This window comes from Ammodytes marinus, assembly GCF_949987685.1.
Source record: "Ammodytes marinus genome assembly, chromosome: 20".
In the NCBI taxonomy this organism is placed as follows: Eukaryota; Metazoa; Chordata; class Actinopteri; order Uranoscopiformes; family Ammodytidae; genus Ammodytes; species Ammodytes marinus.
Genome location: NC_137224.1, coordinates 23732624 through 23752970, shown reverse-complemented (window position 1 = coordinate 23752970; position 20347 = coordinate 23732624). Strand labels below are relative to the sequence as shown.

Below are 20347 nucleotides of genomic sequence, written 5' to 3'. Positions count from 1 at the left end.
TTTCTTCAAAGGTTTTTTTTTATTAAATCACAAAGTATCAAACAGCTGCAATACAATGGATTATTAATTTTTTCCCCTTTTTTCCCTCCCGAACATATCCCACCCATAACCCACCCAATCACAAACAGTCCTGCATTAAGAAATCAACACACAAAGCAATACACAACGTAAAAAAAAACAGAAACACAAACACACACAACAAGAAACAAAAACAAACAACCAATATGAAAAAAAAAGAAAAAAAAAATCAAATAAAAGAGGGGAGGGGGTAGCTACTCCTCAACCATTGTGGTCGGTTTCTCATAATAGTCCAGGAAGGGGCGCCACAATCTATAAAATTTAGTCTCAGATCCATAGGCAGTACAACGAATTTTCTCCAGATTCATACATGACATAATGTCTCTAATCCAATGTGAGTGGGAGGGAGGAGCAGATTTAGTTGGCACTAAGATAGTGATATTTTGTTGTGATGGGCATGTAGCCACAGATAACTGCCGTAACAGATGTTTTTTTTTCTTCTGAAAAACCAAAGTGCAAGTTGGGACAACAGAGGCTCCAGAGATAACACATGGAGACATCAACAACTGTGTGTGGTGTTCTCCAACGTTTCTCATGCTGTTGGAGATTTGTTGATGATTAAATGTGTAGTCAGCGATTCTGGACAACGCTTGTTGCGCACTGAAAACAAATCTAGTGTTAATACACGGCCTAGGCTGAGTTAAACAAGCATGTTGCTAGCTATGGTGGCCCCTTTGTTTATATACCAGTTTATAGAGTCTAGGCTGTGTATTAAGTCTGGATTATTATTTTTTTTTTTACAGCGCACACAGAGTACTGACTTGTAGCGGATTGTGAGGCGCTATTCACTGATTTTGACAAAATGTGATTTTGACAGTAAGCGTTCTCCAGAATCACTGCCTCCATCTCTAGCCAACATTCAGGAAGTTGAAGAAAGACTGTCTAATGTGCCTCAGTACCACACGTCTAACAATATTGACATGCTCACATCTATGCAGTGTACCACCAGCTTCAGAGGCCCCCAAAGCGGGCACTTGTGAAAAGTGAATTACACATTTCCATAAATCCATGACAAGCATCTGAGGTTCAATGCCAAAGAGTGGGCGGGAGATTTATGAGGTTCAGTTATTCAAATCCACAAGTGTGCTTCTCTGGGAAGTTCCCTCTTCTCAGGAAAGCTGGGTGCCAATATGGAAGAGATTAGTGCTGGACAGTTTATTAATCAAACAATGTAGCTGGAGAAGTTCAGTTGGTGGACGTGGTAAGATAAAGATCTTCAGACTGCTTTGATCCCACACAAAAGTCTTTGCATACATAGTTCGTTTTAGATTCATTTAACATATTTAAATTGCAGTCAAATACATTTGTATTCCTCATTTCAGCTTGGATCTTCAGGGTCCCCCTCAATATAATGATGACTGCTGCTGGAATGCACTCCTGAACAAAATCTACAGACTGTGGAAACATCACAAAGTATTTGCATTTCGCGTGGTTGCTCTTAACCAAGTTTTAGGTAGAGCTTCAAAATGCCATTAAGAGCAAGAGACAAAAAACAAATTAAGCAATTTATTGAAAACTGAGGTTGGACGCAGTAAGACAGTCAATTTACATTTCTTAAATGATCCCGAGGGTTATGGAACAAAATAGTCAAGTGGTAGACCCAAAACAAATGTCACCTGCGCTGAGCCGTAGGATACGAGGTGCAGTCTGTGAAGACCCAGGCCGATCCTCGACCCAAATGAAGGTCCTAACTGATGCTGAGTGCGGCCTAATAACCATAAGACAGCATCTGTGAGAGAAGGGCTTCAAGAACAAAAAAGGTCTTCCAAGACCACGTTTCCTCCCAAACCTCAAACTTGCCCGCTTTGACTTTGCAAGGGAGCACCAAACATGGGACATAGAAAGGTGGAAGAAAGTTTTATTCTCTGACGAGAAAACATGTAACCTGGACAGTCTCGATGGCTTCCAACGCTACTGGCATGACAAGGAGCTCCCACTGGAGATGTTTTCTACGTGGCACAGTGGAGGAGGCTCCATCATGATCTGGGGTGCTTTTTCCTTCAATGGAACAATGGAGCTTCAGGTTATGCAGGGGCGTCAAACGGCTGCTGGCTATGTGGAGATGTTGCAGCAGCATCCCTCTTGACTGAGGGCCTTCATCTGTGCGGTGATGGCTGGGTCTTTCAACAGGACAACGCTGTAGTTCACAACGCCCGTCTGACCAAGGCCTTCTTCCAGGAGAATAACGTTGCTCTTTTGGACCATCCTGCGTGTTCTCCTGATCTAAACCCCATTGAGAACGTTTGGGGATAGATGGCAAGGGAAGTCTACAATACATGAAGCCATCTTCTCCACATGGAGCAACGTTCCCACCAGCCTCCTGGAAACACTTGCATCAAGCCTAAACTAATCTTTGAGGTTATCAAGAACGGTGGACCTACCCACTACGGAGTCCTTTTTTGAAACATTTTGCTTACTTTCTTGAGTTCTTAAGGCAATGGTCTTTAACTTTTGAGCAGCTGATGAACAGTCTGTTTGAGTTTAAATTCAGTTTAAATTCAGTTTTCAATAAATAGCTTAATTTGTTTTTTGTCTCTTGCTCTTGATGGCATTTTGAAGCATTACTTACAACTTGATTACGATCAACCACCGCACAAATGCTAATACTTTGTCATTTTCCCCGGTCTTCAGATTTTCTTCAGGAGTGTATGTTGTCTACCTGCCCTCTTAACGTAATGACCTGTTAACATCCATGTGTTGTAGGAAGTCAGTAAAGCTAAAGCAGCGTGTGTGACGGAGAGGCTCCAGGCAGAGGAGGAACTAGGAAGAGTGCGAGCTCAAGCCCTTCTGGAGCAGGTGGGTCTAAAGTTCCACATAGGCTAGACCAGTTATTAAGATGGTACTACTTTACATTGATTCAGTTGTCCAGTATGGCGGTTAAATGAGTGCCGTCAATAGATCAAGGGGAAGGCTTTGAGAGAGTGCTGCAACCTTCCATGTCCCACCTGACACAAGTCCCACAATGAGGTTCCATAGCATTTTATCACATTCAAATCCAGTATCAAAGCTAACTATTGAGCTTTATTAGATTTCAATATTTGCTAGAAGCTAAAGGCTAACATGTGTATATCAGCTTTAGTTGGCTAAGAAGGCAGAAATACCAAAGGAGATGATGAACATTGTTTCACCCATGATCTGACACAAGCTGTTGCGTCTTGTTCTTCACCACTACGAACATTGAAGTTCCTAAGTTTACAACTACGAAGCTAATCATATTCAAATGTTGGTCTGATATAAATGCATGGGTCCAAGTGGGAGATTATAAAGCTGAATTAATAAAAATAATAAATAAAAGTAATCACTGATCACCCCTCTAGGGAAAGTGGTCTTACAGTGACAACAAACTGTGTCTGGAGAAATGAACCTGAGAATGCAAACTTCTCATTAGCTGTTACTGAAATGAGGTTAGCTTTAGGTGATCTGTTCTGATGGGGGTCAGTCAATACTTTCGATTTTTCCATTCTCATAACAGCAGAGGTTAGATACCCTGTCCTTGTTCTGACATGTCCTACACAGACATAATGGTTAGCATGAAGAAAGCTAGTTAAAGTATTTGTGACTGTAATTAGGACTTATAAAGGAATAGTTCAACAGTTTACATTTTTAGATTGTTGCTAATCAGCCACGGCTCATTAAAAGCGACAGAAACCGTTCTTGTAACTGTGCGTGCATTTTTTATATAGAAATGGTCAAAGGTCTCTCGTCCAGGTTAGCTTAGCTCAAACACTGGTAGTCAAGGGGAGCAGGTGAAAAGATAAACTTTACAACATTACTTAACACTCCTGTGTGTTTGTTGGAACTTGTTTTTTACCATGTTATGTTGCGCTCCTAATTTTTACACTTGTGTTATTTTAGAATCAAATAGGATAGTAGGTATTTTCAAGTTTAAAGTCAGTTGCAGTTGTTGTCCCTCATATCTCCTTGTGTGTGTGCGTGCGTGCGTGCGTGCGTGCGTGTGTGTGTGTTTGTGTGTGTGTGTGTGTGTGTGTGTGTGTGTGTGTGTGTGTGTGTGTGTGTGTGTGTGTGTGTGTGTGTGTGTGTGTGTGTGTGTGTGTGTGTGTGTGTGTGTGTGTGTGTGTGTGTGTGTGTGTGTGTGTGTGTGTGTGTGTGTGTGTTTGTGTGTGTAGCAGCAGCAGGTGTCCTGTGTGGAGGAGAAGCTGCGGTGTGTGCGCTCCTCTTTGCAGGAGGCTGAGCTCCACAGCTCCCAACACAAACACACTGTGTGTGAGCTGCAGGCCAAGAACAGCAACCAGAGCATCAGCATGGAGGCACTGCAGCGCAGGCTGGAGCAGCTGCAGCAGGTCAGCACCTCACACCACACGCCCTCTTTGATATACATCTTCACTATGTGTACGCATCGTTACATTACAAGTGCCTTCTGTCTTCAAACCGTAGACATTATACATGGCGTGCAAATTATAATATAAATGCAAATTGACATTGTTAGATAGGGGAGAACGGGGTAATGTGAGACACTTTTTACTTCTGCTCCCCTTCAAGCGAGCTAAAATTATTTATCAGTCAGATTTACACATTTCCCATTAATTCAGGATGTTTTCTAGAAATGGGCATTAGCAGAATTTCTTCAAGACAAAGGGCAGTGAAAATATAATTGTTTTAAAAAAAGTTGTCTTGTGTCTCACTTTACCCCAGTTGTGGGGGGTATAACAACACATGTTGAAACAGTAAGAATCCTGACAGCTAGCTTGAAAACCAAATATTCCAAAACTAATGTCGGACTATTAACAGAATCATGGGGTTTGGTCAATTAAGCAAAACATTTTTCTAAACACTTGAAAGTAACTCTGATCAAATAATAAACATATAATTCATATTCAATAATTAACATTCAAATGACAGATAGAACCAGTTAGATTAAAACACAGTCTGGGGTCAGAACACAGGACCCTTAGAGCATACGTGCCAAACCATGCCCTTGCTGACACCCCTTCAACCATCAACCCCCACCTCCAGCCCACATTGTCTTTTGTCTTATTCAAACTAGTCTCCTTGCTAACTCAAATATAATGGATTAATTAAAAGAGGGCACAGACACTGTCTCACTTTACCCCACAGCATTTGTCTCACTTTACCCCACTGCCACAATTTGAGAAAAAACTACCTCTCTCAGCAATTCAGGCTAATCTTCAGTTTTCATCATCACATGGTTTCATATGTTGGTAGTTCATCAACATGTGTGATAGAAGTTTTTCTACCAGAATCAATTTGCTTTTGCAAAACAATCGATTAAGTTGACAGCAGGAAAATTTACTTTTACATGCAAAAAAAAATGTTATGAAAAAAAACATGCTTACAACATCACCATGAGGTCCTCTCTTTGCCAAGGGGAAATGAGAGGGGCTTGAAAACATATATCTCACATGACCAACAATGTGTTCCATTGCCTAGATACAGGGGGTGCCTCACATTACCCGATGCCTCACATTCCCCCGTTCTCCCCTATGTGATTCTTAACTGATTCTTCTGACTTAAAAACGTGGGCATTTCAACAGAAATGCCCACGTTTTTTGCAATGTACACTGGAGCCTGCAGCTCCAGTGTACTGCCGGTTTGCAGCCAACTTGGCAAGCTGTGTATGTGTGTGGGCCGGTTAACAGTCACATGCAGTCGTGCAGTCATGTGGAAAGATACAAGTGGAAGGTGTGAATGGGTTTGTCTGTTGTGAAGTAGTGGAGAGGGTTAGGGGTTCTGTTTTTCCCTAATGTTTTCCAACACACTGTTAGTAATGGAATGCTGCTGTATGTTTATGTTATGGCCAGTTTGAATATTTTTAACTTTCTTTCCCAATCTATCTGGGGTTTTGGTATGGCTATATACAGTCCCCTCCAATAGTATTGGAACAGTGAGGCCAATTCCTTTATTTATGCTGTAGACTGGAAACATTTGGGTTTGACACCAAAATATGAATATGAGACAATAGATCAACATTTCAGCTTTAATTTCCATGTATTAACATCTGGATCTGATACACAGCTGAGAAGATATCATTATTTGTAAAGGAACACCACATTGTTAGGTGAGCAAAAGTATTGGAACAGATAGACTTAAAATAAATTAAAGTGAATAAGACTTAATGTTTTGTTGCAAATCCTTCTCTTGCAATAACTGCATCAAGCCAGTGACCCATTGACATCACCAAACTTTTGCATTCTTCTTTTTTGATGCTTTTCCAGGCTTTCACCACAGCCTCATTCAGTTACTGTTTGTTTTGGGGGGTTACTCTATTCACTCTCCTCTTTAGCAGGTAAAATGCATGCTCTAAAGGGTTTAAGTCTGGAGATTGACTTGGCCAGTCTAAAACTTCCATTTATTGCCCCTGATGAACTCCTTTGTTGTTTTTGCAGTTTTTTTGGATCATTATCTTGCTGCATGATGAAGGATCTTCCAATCAGTTTGGTTGCACCTTTCTTTAAATTGGCAGACAAAATGTTTCTGTAGACTTCTGAGTTCATTTTGCTGTTGCCATCATGTGTAACTGTGTTGTTGTCAAGATGAACCTTTACCAAAGTGATGGAAAGGCTAAAGTTTGGAGAAAGAAAGGATCTGCTTATGATCCCAAACATATAAGCTCATCTGTGAAACACGGTGGAGGCAATGTCATGGCTTGGGCTTGCATGGCTTCTTCTGGGACGGGCTCATTATTCTTCGATGATGTAACACATGATGGATACAGCAAAATGAAGTCAGAAGTTTACAGAAACATTTTGTCTGCCAATTTAAAGAAAGATGCAACCAAACTGATAGGAAGATCCTTCATCGTGCAGCAAGATAATGACCCAAAACACACTGCAAAAACAAAAAAAGGAGTTAATCAGGGGCAAGAAATGGAAGGTTTTAGACTGGCCAAGTCTATCTCCAGTGTTAAACCCTATAGAGAATGCATTTTACCTGCTAAAGAGGAGACTGAAGAGAGTAAACAAACAACAACTGAAAGAGGCTGCAGTGAAAGCCTGGAAAAGCATCACAAAAGAAGAATGCAAAAGTTTTGTGATGTCAATGGGTCACAGGCTTGATGCAGTTATTGCAAGCGAAGGATTTGCAACAAAACATTAAGTCTTATTTACTTAAATTTATTTAAGTGTATCTGTTCCAATACTTTTGCTAAACTAAAAATGTGGTGTTCCTTTACAAATAATGATATCTTCTCAGTTGTGTATCAGATCCAGATGTAAATACCTGGAAATTAAAGCTGAAATATTGATCTATCTATTGTCTCATATTATTATTTTGGTGTCAAACCCAAATGTTTCCAGTGTACAGCAAAAATAAAGGAATTGGCCTCAATGTTCCAATACTTTTGGAGGGGACTGTATATACACGGCAATATTCATTTTGTGTAAACAGGAGATTATACAAATAAAAAAAATATATATTTTTTTTTCATTATCTATAATTCACACATTTTAATTAAAATGTTTTAATGACATCCCCTGAACAATATGATGTTCAATATTGGCTCATACAAAAGAATTTCAAGCTCTGTTATTGGATATTTCTTACCCAAATGTACCTTGGGAGTCGTAGTTGACATCTATCCCTCATCTGTCATGTCCACAGGCTTGTTGTACCTTTGACCTTTTATCAAGAAAGAACAAGTTTGGAGCGCCCTTAGCTCAGTTGGTAGGGCGTCCCCCCCATGGGCCTCGGCCAGCAGCGGACCCGGGTTCGATTCCAGCCCGCGGTCGTTCTCTGCATGTCACTCCCCTCTCTGTCCCATTTCAACTCTGTCTCTACACTATCAATAAAGCATAAAAATGCCAATAAAACAAGTTTCACACAATACATGTACACACAAATAGAGTGAGAATTAAATTAAAAAAGTGTTCTCATCTCCAGATGTTTTCTAATAGAGCGATTTGTGATTCACTTTCATGTCTTTGGAGACATGCTGCTGGTCAATGTGACTAGCTTGATGCTAACAGAAGGGCTAGCTGTCATGGTGCTGTGTGGCTGTGCTTCCAGGAGCTGTCTGGTAAAGAGCAGGAGAAGGTGTGTGAGGTGAGCAGGGTGCGTGTGGAGCTGCAGGAACAGATAGGACACCTGCAGGCAGAGAGGAGCGCCCAGGGGGGACTGAGAGAGAAGATCTGTGCTCTGGAGAGAGAGATTAAAGGTGACCTCCTCTCTCTCTCTCTCTCTCTCTCTCTCTTTTTTTTTACTCCTTTTGCAAACAAAGATGTAAACAATACAGTTTATTTCCTATTGTGTCTGTTATTTATTTCAGTGCAAATAAGAAATGTATTATCTGAGGTGCCTTGATGCAAGATCTACTCCTGTATATCAAAAAAAGGTTTACAGTACATGTGTAACAAACTTGGAACAAAGTAGAATTACCCAGGTCAACCAGTAGGGAAGAGTGGCCTAAGTTGTGCTGGTGGGGAAGTTGTGCCACCCCTTGTTTCTAGAAAACCGTGGAAGAAATTGAAAATGTGACCACATATTTAAGAAGAGCCATCCATTTGACTCATCCTGTTAAGAAGGGAGACACAAGGAATAAGATTAAAGCACATTTAAGCTAAAAAAATAAAAAATAAATGTTTTTTTTGCCTTTCAAAGTACAATTTCCATGATCAAGGTTTTTTGATTATTGTGTCCGAACAATTATAGACAAGTTTGAAAACATTTGACACATGTTTTAGTGCTTTAGTATGCTACACTTTGAGTCTATACAGTTAGCATGATGTCAGCCCTAAACTGCTGCATCATGCCTACTATCCAAAATTCTGGGGTTGGGGTGATTTGTGTCAAAGGGCCTAGGTGAGTTATAAGTAAGTAAGTAAAATGTATTTATAAAAGCACATTTATGACAGTTTGCACTGTCCAAAGTGCTGTACATAGTGCATTCAGTTGGTAAACAATGAAGGTAAAATAACAATAACAAAAATAAAAGAAATAAAGCCCAGACATCCACAAATATAAACAAAGATAGTAGTGCAGAGGTAAGATAGTTAATGGGGAGGAAAAACCAGGGTGTACAGATGGGTTTTGAGCCTTGATTTAAAGGCAGAAATGGAGGGGGAATCACATTTGTCAGGTGGCAGTCACAAGCACGGAGCAACTAGTGCGAAGTACATTTCTGAGAGTTGTGCCAGTGGCATGGCTGTATACGCTGGTCACCAAAAAGAAAGTGATTGTCTACAGTAGCTCAGAAGAGACTGAAATCTCCATTCCACTTACCGACACCACTGATGAGAGTTCAGATGGCCAGAAAGATGATAATGGTGACTTTGTCATTGTGAGCTTTGCAGGCAAAACCACCTAGATCTGCTAGGCCTTGTTTAAGAAAATTGACCTTCAATCTTTGTAAAATATTTACTTTATTTACTTCAAATAAACCTTAAATAAGTGATTGTCTTATGGATTTGTCTAGCATTACAGTTTATGAGATATATATCAATGGCACAATTTACTCCATGGTATTCTCTCTTGTGGAAAAACTTACACCACACCGGGGGCAAGTTGTGCCACAAGACAACTTGGTAACACTTTACAATAAGGTACACAAAAAAAGAGTAGTTACCCTTTTAAAAAGGTAAACTTACCTTTTTAAAACCTTTTTTGAAAGGTAAACTTACCTTTTTAAAAGGTTAGTTTACCTTTTTAAAAGGTAAACTATATTACAGTATATATTTGACTGATGTATTCACAATACTTTGTTGTGTAACCACATTAAACACTGTAGATTATTAAATTGCATAATTTTTTTTTTATCCCAATAAAGGGTTTTTTACTGGGAGTTTTTTCTCAGCCAAGCTAAGGGCGTAAGGGCAGGGTGTCATACTGTATGGAATGTAAAGCCCACTATCTGAATTTGTTCTTCCATACTGCTGTCATCCATCCCTTTGTCCCTTTGTGGCTCTCTGCCCTGCAGTACAGAGCAGTCACCACCGGGAGGCGCTGCTGGACAAAGAGAGCGAGATGTCTTCCATGCTGGAGAAGCTGCGGCTGAGGGAGGCGGAGATCCAGAGGATGAGGGAGGACGAGGCCCATAGAGCCAGCTACCTGCAGAGTGCCATCCTGTCCTACGTCCAGGGCTCCCCTCTGGGACAGTACAGCAGCCCCAAGAAATGACCCAAACCCCTCACAGCCCACACTGGCTTCATGCACAGGGCCGGACAGTCACAAGGATTAGAACAAAAAAATCATGATTTGTCTGGCCTTGTAAAAGTAGAAAAATCCAAAGTGTAACAGTACATACTGTATGGTGCTGGGCAGTGTGACTGATATCAGGCATAACACAATGACGTATGGAATTTTAAAAGCAAACATTGTAGGAATTGTGTTGGTTCTCTAAGTCAGTTCACCTCATCAGTACAAGCCTTACCTTTAAAGCCCCAATGCATGTTCTTAGTTTAAAGGGGAAAGTACTCATTTGTACACTTGGTTACAAAAGCATTGCCCCAGTACGGGTGGCAGTATTGGTTAACCAGCCTTTGAAATGTTAAAGGAACATGCTTGTTGAATTATTCTTGTGTCTTATTTTCATTGTTTTGTCCACCCTTTCTATCTGTTCTGATAAGGTTGTAGTCGGTAAAGTAAGAGCTGAGATCTGGGAAAACAGTGACATCACTGTAAAGAAGTTCATCAGCAGTAGATGAACAGACAGTTTTGAGAAGGTTTTACTCAGAATATGTGAACCACTTTATCTCCAGACAAAAGTCAAATGCTGGTAACATCCACACCCTCTGTCTAAACTGAAGCCGGAAGTGCTCCTATAAACTACAGACATTTAGGGTCATAATTATATATCTCACCTTAGTTTTTTTATTCCAAATAAGGTTGGCTAACCTGCCTCCAGACCTCTCTGTCACCATATTAATCTCTGATATGTTTGGTCATAGGTCGGGTGTTGTGCTTGTTTCCACTGTTTGGCTAAATGATTGGCTCATCAGAGCTGTATGCAGGATTAAGAATAATAACTTATTAGCCACATCCCAAAAATGTGCAGATGTAATGGACACACCTGTATAGGTTGTGTTCAGGTCCACTCAGAAACATAACTCTTAGGGGGCCCTTAGCTCAGTTTGTAGGGCGTCCCCCCCATGGGCCTCGGCCAGCAGCGGACCCGGGTTCGATTCCAGCCCGCGGTCGTTCTCTGCCTGTCACTCCCCTCTCTGCCCCATTTCAACTCTGTCTCTACACTATCAATAAAGCATAAAAACGCCAAAAAAAAACATAACTCTTAGAGCAACATATTTCTTTCATTGAACCACAGCTTCTGTGTTGATTTAAAATCAGATGGACAGATATTTCCCCTTGCTACTGATTTGTTACGGCAAACCAATAAATAATGCAAGCTGTCAAAATGATCCATAGAAGACTAGGATAGTGCTATGGGTGTGCTTCGGAATTCTGCCTTCTCTGTTTGTTAGTGAGGCGTTTGCCAGCTGGATGAGATTATGACCAGGTTCAAAACAACACATTTTTCAGTATGTAGTTGGCCATTAATAATGATGGTCCAAATTCCCCTCCTCTCTTATAATAATGTCCACTCTACATTGTGTCTTTAGCGCTGCCATTCATTTGAAATGAATTGTGCTTTCTGTTTGGGCTGTCCTGCACCATTCTTTTGTACTCACTCGTTTTACTAAATGAACTGAAGGCAGTGTATCATTCTTATAGGTATGATTGTTTACATACAAAATCAGATTTGGTTGAAATATGCCTTAATATTATATCTTCCAAACCAGACAGCCGTGTCTAAACTGATTCACTAAATGTAATCGGCTGGTTTTTTTTAATGATATTTTATAAAGACAGTCCAAATGAAACTCTGGGTGAAGTCTTTTTTTGTACACATTTTATCTTGATACGGTTTCAGATATGTGATGAATATTTTTATTTTGTCACTTGCATTTTTTGATTAAAGTAAAATGGGGTCATTTTCTAAAATAAACGTCTCACCCTGACCAACAAAGCAGGTGGCACAGGACTGATGAAAATAGGTATAACGGGTATCTTTGAAGTGTCAGAGATGCAGCAGCAGGGCTTAATGTCCAGAAGTAGCCTCCAAAACGACATCCAACTACCTGGCTCACACAGGAGAGCTGTTTGCTATTTTGATTGCAGTTAATTGAACCGATGCAACCTCGTAAACAACAGATAAGCAGTGACTCATTGAACTGAACTAGCCAGTGAAACTGTTTTAGCACTGAATAGAGTCATAAGTTAGGGCAGTGTGGTTACTTTCTTATCAGTCACAGCAAATACAGCTCCGGAAAAAATAAAGAGACCACTCCAAATGTTCAGTGTCTCTCGTTTTACTCCTGTTATGTTCATTTGTCAGGAACAGCAATGGTGTTCATGTTTAATCATCAAAAAGATGTCCTAAACCAAAAAAAATCCTAACAAGCAGTGTGAACATGTCATCACCAACTCCATTACTAACTATTCTATCAATGTTTAGTGTAATGGTGTTCCTACCTCTAACACGTAATGGTTCAATAAAGATAATTCACTCGTTTTTCATAAAAAAAATACATGTTCATACTTTTTTTGTAATGTTTCACCACTTTATTACTTTTGAAACTCTGGAGAAAATGTGAAAAGTCTCCAGAGACATTGTGGCTCGAAATCTAGCCCTGCCCGTCTCTGCATCCCACATACTGGCTGTCGATTCATCCTTCGACCCCAGCCAGGATGAGGAGCCCCAAATACGCATCTAAATGTGTTTTGTCCAGCTCCTTCCACTTCTCCCCAAAAACACACCTCCCTTCTATATTAATAATTTCCAGAATGATTTTCTGTATTGAATCTGGCATGACCAGCTCAAAAGCTGACTTGATGTCAGTCACACGAGTCAGTGCCATCCTAGTGGGCCCTGGCACTGTCTTTATTATGTTTTCTGCAGACAGTTTTGCCTAACACATATTTGGGGATGAAGACCACTGTATTTCACAATTTTTTGACATCTCTATCCCTATCCCTCTTGCTTAGAGGGATAGGAACAGAAATTCCCTCATCTGGTTCAAAATATCAATCATTAGAATCAGAATTTAGCTCCAGATCATCTTCGTCTTCAGACAATTCTTCCTCTATTTCACTTTCATGATCAATGATGACTTCCAGAGTCTCCTGGACTGTCATCCTTTTGCTTCTGCGACTCATTTTGTAAAGGTCTGCCTGACAGAGTGTAATGTTGGTAGGACTTTCATGCAGATAATCTTTTATTATGGCGACCGTGGCTCAGGTGGTAGAGTGGGTTGGCCAATGATCGAAGAGTTGGCGGTTCGATCCCTGCTCTGCCACCTGTGTCATGGTTGTTGTGTCCTTGGGCAAGACACTTCACCCACCTTGCCTGGTGTGATATGACTGCTGTATGTTTGAGGTGGTGGTCGGAGGGGCCGTAGGCGCTGAATGGCAGCCACGCTTCCGTCAGTCTGCCACAGGGCAGCTGGCTACTATTGTAGTTTACCACCACCAGTGTGAATGAATGGAACCTGGAACCCTGTAAAGTGCTTTAAGTGCCTTGAAAAGCGCTATATAAATCCAATCCATTATTATTATATGTTTTGCCCGTCTCCTGTTGAGTGTCCACTGAATGTGGGTGGAGTTTTCCCGCGGGAACATAAATGGTTCCCGTCAAAAGTCATAACACTTGCAACTGTGTGTGTGTGTATTTGTGTGTGTGTGTGATTGTGCGTGCGTGTGTGTGTGTGATTTGGGTGAAATATGTCTCACAGTTGTAAAGAAAGAAATAGTCTGACATTTCTGACACCCTTTTACCTCCAGTATTACTGCCGGGTCAAATTGACCCGAACAGTATCTATGTGATATACACATGCAGGGGGTGGTTGCAAATATGTGAGATTAATTATTTTCATATTATACGTATGTTGATTACACTAATTAAAGCAAGCAGAAGTAGTTTCATACTGAAAAATACTTTTAACTAGTATTTTTCCTAGATCTTCAAACTTTGAAACGGGTCAATTTGACCCGTAACATAACAGGAGGGAGATGCATATGTTTGAGTAAAATGCACATGTTTGATTTTATAATATTTACTACTGACAACATTTCTACCAAATTCAAAATAATTTTTTGTCATTTAGAGCATTTTCAATAAGTAATGTAGAGATAAAGATTTAAGATTTTTTGTGAGTCAAATCAACCAGGGTGTCTCCAGTTCAGGCATCAGGAGACACATTGTATTAAAACAGAGTGGGTAATACAGCGAGAAGGGGGAGGAACAGGTTATGCTGACTAGAATGAGAGAGTGGGACACACCATCAATACAGCACACATAAATCTATGGGAAGCATGCAACAGAGTTATGTGAGCAATGCCAGCAGAAGAGTGAGATGGGTGATTAGCTTCTTTAGAGTGACTGGCCCAATACAAATGAAGGTCCTGCACAAAGATGGATGGTGCAGTAGGTCCAAAAGGTGGTAACAATTCAACGTAGCGGATGCAATACATTACATGTGATTTTAGCAGACGCTTTTATCCAAAGCAATTTACAACTGGAGCACACATTCATACACCGATAGCAGCAGCTACCACGCAGGGAGCAAGCTAACTATCGGGAGCATGTGGCGGGGAGACGGGGGATCGAACCACCGACCCTGCAGTTGTGGGTGGACCACCCTACCCACTGAGCTACATCCCCCCAATAAGAAGAAGAAGGATTGAAATCCCACAAGTTATGGAACTATGATCACAGTATTTGTAATGTGAAAAAGGCTTATCGTTAATTATTGAAATAATAACAAAAGGTTAGTAATATGAGGTCAAATATGAAGATGTGAAAAGTGAATTTGTAAGAGCAGAACACTATTGAGTAGCCTGGTCCAACCAGACTTTGATGCCAGGCTCACATAGTACAACATGGATTGAATTGTAAATGAGCATGAGAGGGTTTTGAAATGTAACATGTTTCATGGCAACAAAGTGTGGAAATGGGAGGTATGCTTTGTTCTAAAACGTTTTTGAGAAAATGGGATATATATGTAGAAGCATGGAGGATATGTAACCCTTACCATTAAATGTGGAGTCAGTGATCCTGGAGAAGGCTTGTTGAAAATATAGCTTTTTGTATAAATAATTGAATATCTCCTCACCATCCACTAGATGTCTATACTATGTGTGAGCTGAAGACAAAAAATCTGGTGTTTATACACACATACAAACTAAGAGGGCCCACCCTATCTAGCAACATGCCCAATTTACAGAGCCTAGGCTGTGTATTAACACTTTTTTGTCAGCTCACTCAGTACAGATAGGTAACAGATTGTGAGAAGATATTCACTGATTTTGATCACTGACTTTTAAAAAGACATCTATGCCACCTATGTTTTTAAATGCTTTGATCAAAACTAGACGAACAACAAGGACTTGGTTTACCAAGGACAACCACGCTCTGAAGGACGACTGCAGGAGACTGGAACAAAGATGGAGGATATCGAAGCAAGAGTCCACCTACCTGCCATGGAGAGTGTGCACATTGAAGTACAAACATGCTCTGAATGAAGCAAAATCAGCCTACTACTCTTATCTAAGCAATAAGAAGAAGAAAATCCCTACATTTCTATTTGCCACTGTTGCCAAGCTAACAAACAAAGCCACAATCGGCTAGTTTCTCAACCAACACCGCTTAAAATAATGTCTGCTGCCCACACAGAGCAAGAAAGATCCCTTTCCCAGTCAAATTAAGGTCGCTGTCAGTGCCATCCGTTTCCCCAAGCAATGTACAGAGACCAGACATGGTCCCTCCTTGGAATACTTTCAGTGCAGATGCCTTGCCCTTTCCACAGAGGTAGGAGACAATGTCACATCCTGACAGTGCATGCATCCCCAGAAGACCCTGACATTTTTCACCCAACATTGTGACTGAGGCATTAGTGAGTGTTCTCTCCCCCTCCTCCTTATGTTTACATATACTCTGCCTCTTGTTTCCATCCACATGTGCATTTATTTCCTCCTCTGGATTCTCTGGGGTTTCCTGAATTGTGTACTTTTCCTCAACTGTCTGGGAAAGATGGGTACAAATAGGACGGGAATTGATCCACACTGTAACTTGCTGTTAATTAGTTGAGCAACCCTTTCAACCCACCTAGTCCTTTCCCTTGTTCAATGTATGTCCCTGTCCCCCTAACTGGTCAGCAGGTACAGCAGTTCCACTGTCAGAGTGGTAGCAGAAGTGAGTCCCAGCTAAAAGGTCCTGCTTGGCATCATGTGGAAGGTTCTGCATCATCCTGCAATAATATGGGGACGCATCAGGCAGTCCAGCAAGAGCCTGCCAATAGGGTGCTCATGTTACTTGTCCAGATATTCTTGGATAGCAGCATCAGTCTGCCGTCAGTCTTTCAGAAGATCTTGTAGGAGGACAGTTACAAGCATCCGGTATGCACGCAGTGCTTTCAAGATTTGCTCTTGAGATGGTTGGAGATGCCACCAAATGCCGCTGCAAGCAGTGATCCATGCCAGTAGTCTTCATCAAGGTTCCAATGCAGCCAAGGAAGGACATCAGAGTGTGCATCATGCCAGGTTGGATGATGACAAACCTCCATCGACACGCCACAATGTAGAGCTGCATGTCCAATGTGGACGGTGCATATATTTAATGCCAAAGCTCTTCAGTGATTTCAAAAGGTAGACAAGGGGTGATTTGACAACTGTTGTATCTGCAAAAGTTTGTGAACCCTGAGCTGCATTGCTTAAATCGAGCAAGGTAAAAACAATCAGGTGGGCCAAACTGATTGATGAAATAGACCAATGTAATGAGAGATCTTTAGGGAAGAAATTGGGTGGCACAAGGTAAAACAAAGAAAAAACAAAGTCAGTTTAGGCTCACCAAACTGAACCCATACAGGTCAGACGTGCTAAAAGGGGAAGCAAATCTCAGAGGATCTCAGGAATAGAGTTATGATGTTGCACATTTGTCTGGGGACAGCTATAAATTCATATAAAAAAGTTTGAGCTCCATCGGTCCACCGTGAGGCAAATCATCTACAAATGGAGAGCTTTAAGAGTGACTTAACATCTGCCTAGAAGTGGACTTCCTTCAAAAATATCCTCAAGCGCCACAAGAAAAGTGATTGTTCAGGTAAAAGCCAACCCAAACATTACATCTGGAGATTTGCAGACAATTTGACACCACCATTCTTCACTTGGGAGAAGGTTCTCTTGGTGGTAGGCAGAGTTGCGTTTTTGCCCAAACATGGCAGTTTTGGTTAGGACCAAACATTTCAATTGGACTAATCTGTCCACAGAATAGTTCTTCAGGTATCTCCAGGTGCTCTCTGGCAAAGCTGTGACAAGCAGTTTTGTTCTTTTTTGAGAGCAGAGGCTTCTTCAGCAACCCTCCCATGAAAGCCATTTTGACCGAGTTTTCTTCTTATTGTGGAACCATGCACATCTGTCCCAGATGCTGCAAGAGAGGTCTGCAAATCACTAGATGTAATGTTTGGGTTGGCTTTTAACTGAAAAAACACTTTTCTTGTGGCGCTTGTGGATATTTTTGAAGGAAGTCTACTTCTAGGCAGATGTTCAGTCACTCTTAAAGCTCTCCATTTGTAGATGATTTGCCTCACGGTGGACCGATGGAGCTCAAACTTTTTTTAAATTAATTTATAGCTGTCCCCAGACAAATGTGCAGCATCACAACTCTATTCCTGAGATCCTCTGAGATTGTTTTCCCTTTTGGCATGTCTGACCTGTATGGGTTCACTTTGGTGAGCCTAAACTGACCTGGTTTGATCTCTGTTTTATCTTGTGCCGCCCAATTTCTTCCCTAAAGATCTCTCATTACATTGGTCTATTTCATCAATCAGTTGGCCCACCTGATTGTTTTCACCTGCTCGATTTAAGCAATGCAGCTCAGGGTTCACAAACTTTTGCAGATACAACAGTCGTCAAATAATTTGTTTCATCTCTTTTAACAATTGATTTCTGGAAAAGAAATGTTTTGAATTGATAAACAAACATCTGTTATTTCATATAAAAAATACTGGTATTGATAAAAATTCATTAATAATGGTTAAACACAATAAAATTCCAAAAAGCTCAAGGGGTTCACAAACTTTCAAACAGGACTGTATATAGAGGTGAGCGAGTTGAGTCATCAGCTTGCCTTGCGTCATACCTCTTTAGGCGTGGGATCACTCCAATGTTCACCATGGCATGTGTGTGCTCTAGGTTCCATTCAGACTTGCAATGTTGAGGTCATAGTTGTTTGCTCAGCTGAATATGGGCCCAAATTCAGTAGTCAGACCAAGATTTTTTTTTAATAGCAGCATTCTTCAAGACAAACTGAGATGCAGCTTTGCTACAAGGCCATGATCATTGATAGTCTTGATCAGCTCATGGTAACCAGGCTTGTGGTGGAGCTTTATAGTCAGTGCTATGTGGTCTGATGGATGCATTGTGTCAGGGTAAGTGCAGCCTTAGCAGTTGCAACCTCAAAAACAAGTTTAGAGACAAAGATGTTTAACACTAGAGCAGAAAGCGCTCAGATGGTGATCTCTTGGCTTTGGTATGCTGGCCACTTTATGACATGATGATCCTGATGAGCTTCTCAAGTCATCTTCATCATCCATCATCCATCTTCAACCTCTTGACCCGGTTTTAGTAATGTGCTTCATGAAACCCGCAACAGTGTCAAACCCTCCACATTCAGAACTACAATTTCTTCACCAAAATATTCACATACATTTGCAAACACTTGCTTTTTGAGCCAATACACTTCTGAGTTTGTACTGTACATTTCATAACTCCTATACAGTCCGTGTCACAGCTATGTTTTCCCTGAATTGTACACACATCTTAGAGATTGCTGGCTTACATGACTCAGAATTGACTGCGTTTTGTGGAATTTTGCAGAAGTAAGGTAGCAATTGAGTTAGCTAACATCGTTACAGAGCACAACAGTAACATACCTTTATCCTGTGTTATTTTTTCCTCTTTTTCATTGTATGCCCTTCAGCCAGGTGGATATGGGGGGGGGGATTGTCTAACATCATGGAGTCAGGTGGAGAATACCAGTGACACCGTTGGGAGAAGGGTGGGCTGGAGGGGACTGCACATCTTTGCTCATATGAATGTCTTTTTTTACAGTGTTATAAAACCTTCTGGATTGGGGATGAAAAGAATAAAGAAAAAGAAATCATGAAGTAAAAGCTACTGTGGCTTTTAAATGGACGTGGATCTAGATGAACAACGATCATTGTGACAAAGTCCTATAGTTAGTCATTATTAGGCTAGTTATTAATGTATTAAAGGTTCAGTAAGCGGAATGGTCAGTTTAGCTAACATCCTGTCATTGATTGCAGTTAGCAGTCCCCTCCCTCGTCCCTACGTCACGTCACCACATTAATGCACTGAGGTCTTCAAGCAGCGAGTTATCTAGCATCATCTCAGATCCATAAGTGTGATTAAACATGATACAAACCAAAACAGACAGTGGGAAGGATTTTTACCTGCTCCGCCATTGTAGGCGCATATACACATTCACCCATCTGTTGCTCTGCACGAGCACCGGCAGTGAGACGGGCGCTGGTTTGTAGCGTTCTCTCTTCTGATTGGTTATTAGTAGTGGGATCCCCGAAAAGTTTATTTGCCGATTACATGCAGAGCGAGGGACTGAGAGATCGGCTTTATGAAACGCACACACTATATAAGTGATCACTGTATGAATATGGAGGGATTTAACACTCACATTAACATAAATAAATCGCTAACTTCACCTTTAATGATTAGATATTGATTTCTGGACAATCTTAAAGCATAGACTTACACTCTATCTGCTTTCTAACAAAAGCGTAATTATAGGTTAACCATTTCCATTTTTTGGCGTCAAAATAGCAACAAATTGTGCAAATGTGCAACTTTTAGCCAAGTAAACATTTTAATTATTATTATTATTATTATTAATAATAATAATAATAATAATAATAATAATAATAATAATAATAATAATAATAATAATAATAATAATAATAATAAATATAAATATAATAATAATAATATATTTAATTTATATAGCGCTTTTCTCGCATACTTTTTTCACAAACTTTAATCATAAAAGTTCATAGGAAACAACATTTCTGGCTTTAGTAGCCAATTGGCCATATGGGACTTTCCAACTGTCTGCTTACCATGAATCCTGTTTTCCTTCTATTCCGCTCCCTGTCCCTTTAATACAAACCGGTATTTTCCGGAGTCGCTCGGCTCTGCTCGGCTCTGCTCGTCATCGAGCGCTTTCACTGCGGCTCCATCGCCGAGCGGACTGGCCCGCTGCTCTCATCCGAGT

At 40.7% G+C, this 20347-nt stretch overlaps 1 protein-coding gene across 2 annotated transcripts in view; it reads left to right on the top strand.

Annotated features, from left to right (window-relative positions):
• The window catches only part of lrrc45 (leucine rich repeat containing 45), a 33298-nt gene extending 21275 nt beyond the window's left edge, over nucleotides 1–12023 (top strand). For both annotated transcript variants that reach the window (XM_080048854.1, XM_080048855.1), the window contains 4 exons: nucleotides 2782–2874; nucleotides 4206–4379; nucleotides 8062–8209; nucleotides 9968–12023. In XM_080048854.1, the coding sequence (XP_079904980.1) occupies nucleotides 2782–2874; nucleotides 4206–4379; nucleotides 8062–8209; nucleotides 9968–10167 (615 nt within the window). In that variant the 3' untranslated portion in view covers nucleotides 10168–12023. The remainder of the gene's footprint in view (nucleotides 1–2781; nucleotides 2875–4205; nucleotides 4380–8061; nucleotides 8210–9967) is intronic.
• Nucleotides 12024–20347: the final 8324 nt, after the last annotated feature.